Source organism: Mastigoproctus giganteus, chromosome 7 (assembly GCF_048544385.1).
Source record: "Mastigoproctus giganteus isolate SK-2022 chromosome 7, ASM4854438v1, whole genome shotgun sequence".
Lineage (NCBI taxonomy): Eukaryota > Metazoa > Arthropoda > Arachnida > Uropygi > Thelyphonidae > Mastigoproctus > Mastigoproctus giganteus.
In genome coordinates this window covers 17,334,533-17,347,863 of record NC_143581.1, presented here as the reverse complement: position 1 = coordinate 17,347,863, position 13,331 = coordinate 17,334,533, and the positions used below count along the sequence as shown (strand labels likewise).

Below are 13,331 nucleotides of genomic sequence, written 5' to 3'. Positions count from 1 at the left end.
AGTTAGTCGGTCTCAGACGAGGATTTTTCCTCCCGGAAATCCGGATTTTTCGGCCAGCTAATAGCAAATTGACCACTGAACACATAATTTACAGACAAATTATATACGGGGCAATATGGTATAAGTTGCTGATGCGCCTAAAACCCCCAACAACTGCAACTACGTGATTTTGAGGTGGAATATATCGGTCATTTGTGTGAGTGCAATTAGTTTGTGCCAAATTAGCCGCATCGAATTCAGATTTCAATTTTCAGGGTTGTAGGTAATGGTAAACGGAAACAAAATGTTGTTGTTTCATCAGGAATGTTCTGCCTTTAGTGCAATGGGGCTCACATGAGCCGGTTTTAGCCTTTCGATTGTTTGCAGAGTTGGTTATTTAAATAATTAGCTATTACTTATAGTTGGTTGGCAAAACACCACTGAATATAGTTTAGTGTGACTTTTCTTTCCATAACATGCAGATGATTTTTGGCAAGCCAAGGGAATTCACCCATTTTATTAGGGGTAGCTGCTAAACATTGGTGAAAGTTGAACTTTGTGTAAGAGAGGATACTAGGAAACTCTGGCGCAGATTTTTATTTTATTTTCTGAACAGGATTGAAACATACTATGGCTACGTAATTAAGTAACAAGATCCATATATGGGGGTGGAAATCTTGTGATCCGAAGTCAATATTCTGGCCGTTGTTTGTTGGGACTGTCTGGTCAAATTAAGTTTACCGTTTCATATATGAATAAACTAATTAAATATGTCACGTGGTAAAAATGAATTTTATTAAATATTATTACTTAGTTTTTCCACGTAATGGCCTTCAAGTATTAATTAAATTTAATACCACAAAACACAGATTGATACTACACTTGAACACATACTGTACGCTGGAAAGTTAGCAAACATGTGAAGCCTGAGGCGCTTATTAACCTGCATGTGGAACAAAAAAAAATCAGTCGTGAATGAGATCATGTTTGTGAAATATTGTTAACGTACTTCTTACTTAGTTTTGGTGTGGTTCGCAGAAGGATTTTTTTTTTTTTTTTTTTTTTTTGAGATGGGCTAACGGTTGTAATGTTACTGTGTTTATTCAGTAAAATAACTCGTTTTGTGTTCGTAGGTAAATACGTTGCAAGATTTTATTCACACTTTGCTTTATAAATTTAATTATTACCAAAAGAGTAATAAATTGGTTAATAAAATAATGCTACCTAAAACGCGTTATTTCAATGGAAAATACGAAACTAAAGACGACTTGAAATCTTGTGTTTGCGGTCTGAAAATTCCGTTGTACCACTAAAGATTTGTTTCAAATGATGTACTAGACAAACTTACAAGAAAATCCCACAAAAGCCTTTTTGTGTATGGAATATTTCTCCACATGTGGCACACCGCCAGCACGTATAACGATGTTGTTTGGAGTTTTAGCGTATTTGTGAGGGAAGTGGCTGCCCATTGAGCGCTTATGGTCAGAGTATCTGGTAATGTGATCGGAGATCACTAGCAGACCGTTTGGTTTGATTTTATGGCCGATACTTCTTCCGTTTTGCCGAAATAGAATGGGGCAATTCAACAACTGCTAAAGATAGGATTAGATAAAAATGTTTTGTTGTTGTTCCGTGCTACCGCTATTTTACAGAAACGTTTCTATTTTTTGAAAGATTGGTTGGAAGAGTAAGTTATCCAAATCAATAACGACGAGACCCTAAGAACCAATTTTAAGTCTGAGGATATAGCACGAATACACCGAGTTGAAGAAATATTCTTTTCTTGGAGGAGCGAATATTTATTTTGTTAAAAGGCTTATCTATATTCAACACTAGTCAAGTCAGTCCGGTATTATAGCAGCTATTGCGCATTTCTCTCTCTTTCTCTCTCTTTTTTTTTTATGTGAAAAAACCTTTGGCGCACCTACTAAATTTCTCAGACTGAAGTAAAACCAATTGGTAACGAAAATTCGAGACGGAAATGACATCACAAACTTTGATTCCGTAGAGTTAGTAGTGGGCGTGAACATAAAATGTTACATTGTTCATAACTTTAGTTCTAACTGTAAGAGTTATGGCACATCCAAACCAATAATAAACTTTATCAGTTGAAACAGGATCCACAGCTTTGGCGCTCTAGCACCAAAACAGTACAAAGAGAAGTGGTGCTTGCACGAGCACGGATAGGACATACATACCTGCCTCATCTCCATCTAGTTAAAGGAGAGGAACCTCCTCATTGTCCTGCCGACCGGGCTAGCCGAGTGGGTAAAGTACCTGCCCGGCAACCCAAAGGTCGCGGGTTCGATTCCCGCCTCGGGCTTGGATCAAAGTACTGCAAAAACCTTGGGAGGTGCAATATGGCCACAGAAGCCGATGCGCCAATAACTACCAAATCAAAAAAAAAAAAAAAAAAAAAAAAAAAATCCTCATTGTCCACACTGTTCCTCACATTTAACAGTCAAACACATTCTCATTGACTGCCTTCACTATCATCAGGACAGAACATCCATCCTCCTTTCCCTAACAAATCTTCGAGAACCGAAGTCATTAAAACATTATTGGTGATAATGCAAACATCAATGAATTTTTCTTTTTTGAAAAAAATTGGAATCTATCATAAATTTTAAAAGATCTCTCTAATAAAAAAAATTCCTATGAATAGGCGCACTATAGCCCCAGCAGCTCATGCACCATTAAACCCCCATAACATACACATACACAGTTCTAGCTGTTTGATTTAAAAAATTAAGGTTTTGATTTTTGTCAAAGATGTTTTCACATAAAATAAAACATCTTTCGTGCATACAGGGTATAGATGCAATTTTTTTTAAATTCTGTTTCTCTCCGGAGATGCAAATGCAAATTTGCATAATAATTGTGAAAATGCAAAAATTACTTCTCCACAGATGTAAATACAAATTTCTTCTGATAAAATATTTGGCCCAATAAACCTGCAGTAAACAATTATAAACAATTTGGAGTAACTGATAAATGGTAATGATACATTTTTTTTCCTACCCTTCAACGTGTTTCCACAACTTAATTCATAGGACCTTTCAAGAAACATCAGAATTTCAGTAAATAATAACTTATTGAGAAACATTTTCCCATTTTCTAAAAAGTTTTGCAAACTTTTTATAAAATGGAACTTTTTCACCCTCACTTGTTAGGCACATTGGCATATTTGCTTTGTGCCTGTTGTCTTCATTCTGTATGCCTGCCCATATATAATAACCCCACTCGCAGTTGATGGATTTCCATCAGTTATATTTGGCTCTTTTAGAAAAATTTTCCAAGCCATTCAAATTTTTCATTAAAATCAGACCAACAAGAAATTCGGCAATTGTTATTTCCTCTTATTTCATACATACCACATAGATCCATATATACTCAAATAGTGTAGTTGAAGCACTGGATATTATGTTTGTTGCTGCTAATTGGAGAAATGAATGGGCAATGTGAGAGAATCAATGTTTTCAGTTCACATGTTGCCTTTCGTAATTTTTTTTTTTTTGTTATCAGTTTACTAAATACATAAATCATGAATTATTATTATTTTCTTATTTTTTATATTAATCACAGCAGAAATTGTTATATTTCAATAAATATATATTTTGATCCAGGGAGAAATAGCTAAAATTGCATTACTATGATTGTTTAATTTATTAAAACAATGTGTTAGCTTGAAATATGTGTTGCATTTCATGTTCTTTTGATTATAAAGTATTACAAAGTGTATAGTGAATATTACATTGGAAGGTACAGTATATGTAATTAAGGAAAATAATTATTTTTAATTAATTAGTTAATAATTGGAAACAAGATAATTAGTTATTTACTTTTCACTTGTGTTAATCACAGAAAAAAAATCATTAAATTTAAGAAATAAACTCTCTTCTAATGCACTGCATGCATTAACTAACTTGTGGTTTTTTTTTTTTTTTTTCTTGTGGAAACTAGGCAGGATGAACTGCCTAGTTGATTCAGTGGCCTTTAATGCTCACAGCAAAAAACAAACTTTGCCTTTACCACAAATTACTTTACTGTTGCCTACTTTTAAATGTGTTAACTGAAAAAGAATAGCAGCAATGTTTGTTAAAACAGCATCATTAATTAGCATTAGTAGAGGTATGTGATGCAAGAAAGCAAGCTTATATAGCATCAATCAGCCAAACAAAAAAAACCTTCCCATTTTATCCATCCATTCACTCCAAATGTTTGTATAGTTCTGCCTTGAACTTATTTAAGTTCTTGATCTCCACTACAACAGATGGAAGTTTGTTCTAACTATCAACCACCCACTGGCTAAAGGCAAATTTCTGCACATCTATTCTACATTTGTCTTTCCTCAGTTTGAATTTATGTCCCCTCAGGTGAGTAAGGTGAGTACAGTGGTCTCAGACAGTTTTTAAATTCTGTACAGTGGGATCAACTGACGATGTTACCAACAGTAAATTCTAAGTGGGAAGCATTCAAGGAATTAATCGTGGATGCCACTAAAAGTTTCATACCTATTAAGAAATATTGTTCAAGGTTTAGGCCTAAATGGTTATCGAATGAACTAATGAGACTTGTAACAGAGAAGAAAAATGCATGGGATGCATATAAATTATCAAGCGACTCAGAAGCCTATGGCAGATATAAGCTAGTCTGTAATCGGGTCACAAAGGAGGTTAGGCAGGTGAAGGCAAATTACGGGAAATCCTTGGCAAAAGATGCGAAGAAAAACAGCAAGGATTTCTTTACTTATATAAACTCTAAAAGGAAGGGGATGAATCTGATTCATCCACTTGACATCGATGGTTCGACTGCTGATGATCCTGCTCAGATAGCAAACAAACTCAATGTGTATTTTGCATCTACATTCACACATGAATTAAGGTTTGAAAATGGCAGAAGGTTATCAAATTATAGCAGGGTACTTGATGATTTTGTAATAACTGAGAGCAAAGTGGAGGAGAAATTGTTGAAGTTAAACATAAGAAAAGCACCTGGGGTAAATGGGATCTATCCAGTTATATTAAAGGAGGCAGCAAAGCAACTAAGCAAACCCTTAGCCATAATTATGAGAACATCCTTGTACTCGGGGGAGGTTCCCACGGACTGGAGATGTGCAAATGTATCCCCAATTCACAAAGGGGGGTCGAAGGGTGACACGAGTAATTACAGACCAGTTAGTTTAACTTCTGTTCCGTGTAAAATAATGGAGTCACTGGTTAAAAATGCATTGCAGGATCATCTAGACAAGACTGCAGCAATAATTCAGACACAGCATGGGTTTGTTAAGGGAAAGTCTTGTCTGACAAATTTGATTGGTTATTATGATGTGGTTACAAAGGAACTGGATGCAAAAAATAATTTTGATATCATATTTGGATTTCAGGAAAGCTTTTGACTCTGTTGCGCATGGAAGACTATTGTACAAATTGGAGCAGAATGGTATTAAGGATAAGTTACTACAATGGATAAAAGGATGGTTAAGTGGGAGAAGACAGAGGGTGGTAATCAATGGGTGCTGCTCTTTGTCGACTAATGTTATTAGTGGAGTCCCACAGGGTTCGGCGTTGGGTCCTTTGTTGTTTTGTATATTTATCAATGATATTGATGAAGGTATATCAGGCTTAGTGTTGAAGTTTGCAGATGATACAAAGGTTGGCAGGGTTGTTAACGGCAGTAATGGCAGTGTGCTACTGCAACAGGATCTAGATAATTTGGGCAGATCGACTAAGAAGTGGCAACTGAAGTTTAACCTTGACAAATGCCAAGTACTGGATATGGGTAGAAGTAACCCCAGAGAAACGTACCAACTGTGTGGTACTACACTTAAGGTGGTAGAAAATGAAAAAGACCTGGGAGTAATTGTGCAGGCAGATATGAAGTTTTCTGAGCAATGCAGACAGGCTGCCAGGGCAGGTCATGGTGTTTTGTCAATGATATATAGGAATTTTGCTAGCAGGGACAGGGAGGTGATTATCCCATTATACAAGGCAATGGTCAGGCCACGCCTTGAGTACTGCGTACAGATCTGGAGGCCTCATTTTAGGAAGGATGTCAATTTTGCTTGAGCGTGTACAGAGAAGGGCAACAAGATTGGTGAGGGGATTGAAGTAATCCTCTTACCAAGAGAGGCTTAAGTTCTGCAAATTGCAGTGGCTGAAGACTAGGCACTTGCGCGGTGATCTGATTGAGGTGTATAAGGCCTTGAATGGATTGAGCATGCTGAATTCTGATGGGATCCTTCCACTTGTTCAGATTACAAACCTAAGGGGGCATAAATTCAAATTAAGAAAAGACAGATGTAGAATAGATGTGCAGAAATTTGCCTTTAGCCAGTAGGTGGTTAATTGCTGGGACAAACTTTCATCTGTCATTCTGGAAGTTGATAGGTTGAATAAATTTAAGGAGGAACTGGACAGGCATTTGGAGGGAATGGTGTGTTTTTTTTGGCTGATGCTGCATAAGCTCATACACTTGCTTTCTTGCATCACATGCCACTACTACTACTAATCTGAGGAAGAATCAGCATTGAGCTTGTTCAAACCATTCAAGGCCTTATACACCTCAATTAGATCATCTCATTGGTGCCTAGTTTCCAGATGCTGTAATTTGCAGAACTTAAGCCTTTCTTAGTAACAGCAGCCCTTTGTTCCACTCGCCAGTCTCGTTGCCCTTCTCTGTACTCATTCCAGCAGCTCTATATCCTTCCTAAAATGAGGCCTCCAGACTTGTATGCAGTACTCAAGGTGTGGCTTTGAGTACTACAATTCCTGAATAATAAGGAATTTATCTGTGGTACCAGACTCAAGAACAGCATTTATGACTCCGTTTATTTAAATGAACCCCTCCCCCCAATTTTTTTATTATAAGGATTATGCCAAGTGACACTCTACAGCTAAAAAACCACTTCTATTAGGTTGCTAATGGATAAAAATAGACTTTTTCTTGAGAATCCACACAAATTTGTTTATAACAGAATAAGAGAAATTAGAATTCACTCTAGCAGACTTCTAGCAGTCCACCAAAATACTTATCTTCAAAGACTTTGGAGAATGTTTTTATTAAATTAATTAATTAAATAAATTAATGGATAGAAATATGCTACAAGTCATAATTACTATTATTTCATTATCGGTGATATTTGCTCTGGATTCTTGAGAAATTGTACATTTTTGCCCGGTAGATAATTTAATGGAAGTAGTTATTCTAGCTATTGTATTAGGATGCCATTTGGCGTGGAGCTAAGTCAACCAAGAGATAAACGTATCCCTGAATTTGGAGAAGTGACATGGAATAAATCACTGGTATATTCCTTATTATTGACTACTTTTGAACAGAATCGCATTAACACATGATACACAATATGACCAAAAGTATTTGGTCATACCTTGCATTAGCTTCCATCCATTAATATTGTGCAGAAATGCACCTTGCAAAGGCTCATACATAGCGGTATTGTAAGTCTGCCTGTGCAGTAGCAGTATATTAAAGCCAGTATGGTCTGTGGATCAGATGCCAAATCCTCTGCACATAACTGTAATTCAGCTGAACATCCCAAAATTCACTGTGGTTGAATGTTATTCAAGGGTGGACAATGATAAATGACACCTCAATGACTAGAGGTCTGAACAGCTTTGCAGATTCACATAATGTGTTTAACAAACCATAATGATGGTAGTTTAGTCTCATGCATGTCATCTATGGAAGACATTGAGAAGTAAGTCAAAGAAGCTACAGAAATGTTTATCAGTATGTCACACACCCACAGGGAGTAGCATAGTCTTGAATTCAGTGATAAAGCAGCTGTGCATAAAGCCAATCTCATGTTCACCAATGTGGAGTGGTGTTGTTCCAGGTTCTCGTGGACTAGAATAGTGGCAAACGGTGCTAGGGAATGACAAGTCTTGTTGCACAGCATTTCATTCTGATGGACACTTGGGTCTGGAGAGTACTTGCCGTTGGAGTGTATAGTCTTCACCATTAAGTTCGGCATAGGCAGTGTGATGGTATGTTATTGTTTTGGTTGGTTCAGACTGTATGTTGTTAGTAGTACCTGAAATCTTAAAGTCCATGACATTTTGGACAATTATTTGTTATCGATACTGGAATTACTATAAAAATAGGTGCTGCCATTATTAGCATGGCAACACTGCTGTCATACAGTGCCAGTTTCTAGACAATGACGTTGAAAAGTGGGGCTAGTCAGCTCAGAGCCTGGACCTTAACCCCATTGAATACCTGTGGGACATGTCATGGTGCTGGATTAGGTTACAGCCAAAATGATCTTCCTACGTCTGAAAAGCCATTTTGGCAATTGGAAGGTTCTATCAGCTCTTTTGTAGGAGGAATGGAGATGAATTCTGTCCGACACCTACCAGAAGTTTGTAGAAATTATTCCCAGGAGGGTAAAGCAATTGTGTGGTCTAAAGGTGACTCAACTGTGTGTTAGATTTTGAAATAAAGCCCTATTCGCAACTACTTACTAATAGGGCTTTTAATCTCTGAATATTTTTAACCTTTTAATTTATATCTCTGAATAATTTTAATCTTATAATGCAAAATATTGCTTTTGTTATTTGGAATGACATTACTTTCAAAATCAGTGTATTTGATTGCCCATTTCAAACTGTGTATTGATTAATCTTCTTCACCCTCCTTTTTGGCGATTTATTTGTGGACTACCAAACTGGTGTTGGGTTGTGTGATTGTAAATCATATACATCCATCCTAATTGTGATTAATTTCTAAAGAAGAAAATTTTGAATAAAAATGTAAGTTCAGAAGGTTAGCCTTGTTTGCTTCCTCGTAATTTTTCAAAACTGAAACTTCTCTACAACTTGGCCTTCTGATGAAAATTAAAATAGCTATTATAATATCCTTTTCTGTTCTTAATCTAGTGGCCTCAACTTTTTGGATGTGATGGTTCGTCAAGGTGCCATCGATAATCCCCCCAAAACTCCATTCATAATGGGATTTGAATGTGCTGGCGAAGTGGAAATATTAGGAGAAAATGTAACGGATTTGCAGGTGAGTTAATCAGGTAACTTACTTATACGTATCACCAAGACAACTCAAGATAATTTAATTATCCCATTTAGATATTATCATGAGAGACATAAAAAAGACTGACATACGTGCATGTCTTCATTTCATTTTTGTATGACACTTTTCATAAATGCATTTTGAAAATATTTACTTATTTTATATGTACATTAACGTATTTTTTTAAAATAACAATGAGTAGCTGTTTTTGTGTAGATATTTCGAATTTAAAACTGTATTAGAAATGAATTTGACGTGCAATACCCCCACATACCCTACTGTTTTATTTCTGGCAAGTTATGCACAATTTAGGCATGTCTCTTGGAGACAATGCATAAATACAAGATAAATGCTAGGAATAGCTGTGCTAAAAATTAAAGCATCAGTCGTTTCAAAAATTTTGTTTTATTTTATCAGTGATAAGATGCTTAAAAACAAATTAGAACATTTAAAGGAAGGCAGTCTTCATTCAATCTTCAGACTGAGGATTGCAGCAACTTACAAGCTGTCTTGCAGTGTGCGTACTCATGTCCACACATATTAACCCATGACCACAGTAATTTAATTGGTTTGAGCATGTACTGCATAGTAGATATTCGCATTAATGCGATGCACAATGAAAACACATAAGATATTCAAAATGTATGTGTGCGTGCACGTGTATATTTGTTATGTGCTATTGTTTTGCTGTGTAGCTCATAACATAATGATTACAAAAGAAAAATGCCTTTAATATAGTTGGGGAAGGATGTTATGTGGTGATTTTTAATACTTTAAGTAATGACCACTCTTATACCACATGAATATTAATATACGAGAGGTGATCATTTAATTCGCGGACTGGTACAAACTTTCCATAACTGCTGCTGGAGGCATTCTCCCTGATCACTACTGAGCAGACTCGTGTATGCATGCCAGTACTTTTGTGAGCTAGTGTGTCACAGTACTTGTTGAGCCGTGTGTCACTGATGATCGTTTTGAAGCAAGTATCATGTCAGACATACAGATTGCACAGTGATATGTGATTCGTTATTGTGTCAGATGGGCTTAAATGCATCGGAAACAGTTGAAAGAGATGAAGTATATGGTAATAAGTGTCTTTGTAGGACGGCCGTATTCCATTGTGACTGAAAACTTTCCAGTGTGAAGTGGTTTGCCTATGAAGACAATGCCAGGCCCCATATGGCTAATATTGTGCAGGCAGTGATTACTGCTGTAGGTTCTGAAGTTCTGCCACATTCCCCTTATTCACCAGACTTGTCTCTGTGTGATTTCTTCTTGTTTCCACATCTGAAGAAAGCTCTGAAAGGCAAGAATTTCACCTCCAGCACAACAATGCTTGCAGAGCCATAAAGGAAGTACTTCGCAGTCTTTCAAAAGATGGCTTACAAGTAGCGTTTAATGCTTGGGTACGAAAGTGGCAAAAGTGTGTAAAGTTCAAGAGAGAGGATTTCGAGAAGGAGCAATCCACAGATGTTTCAGACATTGACAATTAAGATAAGATAAGATCTTGCACCAGTCCACGAATTAAATGATCACCCCTTTTAGTTTATTCAGTTAATTACTAAATTCCTATATATTAAGGTGACATTTTGGGAATCTTGCCAGTACCCATCATCAGACCATAAATACAAGCTGTTAAAGGGCAGAAACAATTTGATATTACATATTTGTGGGCTAATTTACAAAACTTCACATATAACTGTTACTTATTATACTTTATATTATACATTATTATTAATTTATAATACAGGTAAGAATTATCTATACAAATGGGAAGTAAAAAGTACCAGTTTAAAAATTTACACTGCTCATTCTTTGTGCAGAATACAAAGCATGGGCAGAGTTGACAGCAGTTCCTGCAAAATTTGTTTATAAACTTCCTCCTGATATGAGCTTTTAAGATGCTGTAGCAATGCTTATGAATTGCATTGTAACATATGCATTATTGTTTGATATTGGAAACCTTCAGAAAGGTCAGACAGTTCAATACAAAAGAATAGAAAAATCTGACACTGCCTTGCATGTATTCCAATGTAGGGATATATGGCAATTCAACAATACCGGAGTTCTTTCCACTGACCAACAACACAACAGGAGAAAATTCAAGGAAGCATTCTACATAAAATTGTATGAAGGCATATCTGTTTACAGAAAACAAGGAGTTGAATGTAATCCACAATATTTTGACTTATTTAAAAAGACAGTAGAAGACGACCTCAAAAACCAGGAAAGGAATTCTCCAAAAAACAGAACTACAGCCAATTATCAGCCCCTCTACAGAAACTAGCCAGCCAAAGAACCCCCAAAGATCTGAGAGTGAAGTTAGGCCATACACCTCGAGGCTATAATCCAACAAGAATCACTAGATCCAGAATAACCTACCTGGCACTCTATTGTTGGATGATTGATTGAAATCCTCTCATATAAATAACCTGTTGACAGTACCTCTTGCCAGAATACACAGTAGGGATCGAGACCCTCGGCAAGCAGAGGGGCTGATAACAGGTAAGACCATATGTTATAATTCTGTTTAATTGTAATTTTAATTGTAAATATTTTTAACCTGGTACTTTTTACTTCTCATTTGCATAGCTAATTCTTACCTGCATTATAAATTAATAATAATGTATAATATAAAGTATAATAAATAACAGTTACAGTATATATGAAGTTTTGTAATTTAGCCCACAAATATGTAATATCAATTTGTTTTTTTGCCCTTTAGCAGCCAATATATGGTCTGATGGTTCCTGCAAGGTTCCAAAACATCACCTTAATGTATAGGAATTTAGTTATGAACTGAATAACTCTTAATATTCATGTGGTACAAGAGTGGTCATTACTAAAAGTATAATTCTGTGAAAATGCCTTTTCTATAAATAAAAAGAAATATGTTTTTAATTAAGGTATTACAGACAAAACTTGATTTTAAACTTAGTTTATGAAAAGAATCTGTTTTAAATGTCTTGGACTGTCTCGTTTCATAATAATTTATTGACTGATCATGGAAACGGATACAAACCATGATGTAATTATTTTTTTGAGTAGAATAAAAATGGAAGTATGGAAAAGCTTTGAAATTGCTTGTTTATTTCGGAATTCCCCTTATGAATGTATTAATTTTCATGTTATTTAAATGGTATTTAATTAATTTTTTTAATTTTACACTAATTACATAACTGTTTTCAGGTTGGGGATCGAGTAGCAGCCCTTACAGAGTACAAAGCATGGGCAGAGTTGACAGCAGTTCCTGCAAAATTTGTTTATAAACTTCCTCCTGGTATGAGCTTTCAAGATGCTGCAGCAATGCTTATGAATAACGTTGTAGCATATGCATTATTGTTTGATATTGGAAATCTTCAGAAAGATCAGACAGTTCTTGCTCATTCTGCGGGAGGTGGAGTGGTAAGAAAAATTTTGCTATTTGTTAAATACTATTAGTTATTGTAATCAAAGATTATGTATACCTCATGGCTATATTTGTAATTGTGCCTTTTTTTTCTGGTTCTGTTCTGTTTGGTATTTTAGATCAAGATAATCTTGATTTAAAAATATAAAAAAAGAATCATTATTGGAATTCGGTATTTCAGTATTTAGTTTTAGATGTTGTAAAGTTGTGCATTTGATAGAGCTATGAATTATTCACAAGCCTGTATCACCTTTTTGTGTAATGTCATGCCCAGGATGAGGGATGTTTGCACATTCTACCTAACTAAATTTGGATGCCATTGACACTGCTTGCATATGTCTATTGGATGCTAACTAAATAATTAACATGAATATTTGTGGATGTATTGTTTTGAAAATATCTGTTTGATTTAATCTTTTTGTCACTGGTGTGGCATCTGACCTTGCTGCCATTATTTTCCTCTTTTTTTCTCCACCATTTTTTTTTGTTTTTCTGAATTTGATTGAGGATGATATTCTTATATGTATACTCATGTAAGGTTATTTTCTCTAAATGATGATCCAATATTTTCTGTTTTCGTTTTGATTTACTATGGACTGTGAAAGGCTAAGAAAAACCCTGTCATCCACAGCTTCACGTGATTATCACACTATCAGCTGCATATGTATAGCATAGCCCACATCTGCCAATATTCAGAAATCAGTCATGTTTCCCATCATGGAGTGTACACCAACAGTGATTTTATCCCTTAATTTTTCCCAATTTGTATTGTATCTGTTATATTAACCCAACTTTTAAAAACTTAAAAGTTATAAGTATAGTCTTAAATATCCTTGCAACTTTGTTGTCTTGTTAAAAGTTGGCATTTGACTTATTTATTCATAATTCATTATTCCTT

General features: G+C 35.5%; 1 protein-coding gene across 2 annotated transcripts in view; it reads left to right on the top strand.

Annotated features, from left to right (window-relative positions):
• The window catches only part of LOC150082588 (putative NADPH-dependent quinone oxidoreductase VAT1L), a 154,356-nt gene that overhangs the window by 60,520 nt on the left and 80,505 nt on the right, over positions 1-13,331 (top strand). For both annotated transcript variants that reach the window (XM_090378704.1, XM_090378703.1), the window contains exons 2-3: positions 8,877-9,006; positions 12,214-12,429. In XM_090378704.1, the coding sequence (XP_090234830.1) occupies positions 8,877-9,006; positions 12,214-12,429 (346 nt within the window). The remainder of the gene's footprint in view (positions 1-8,876; positions 9,007-12,213; positions 12,430-13,331) is intronic.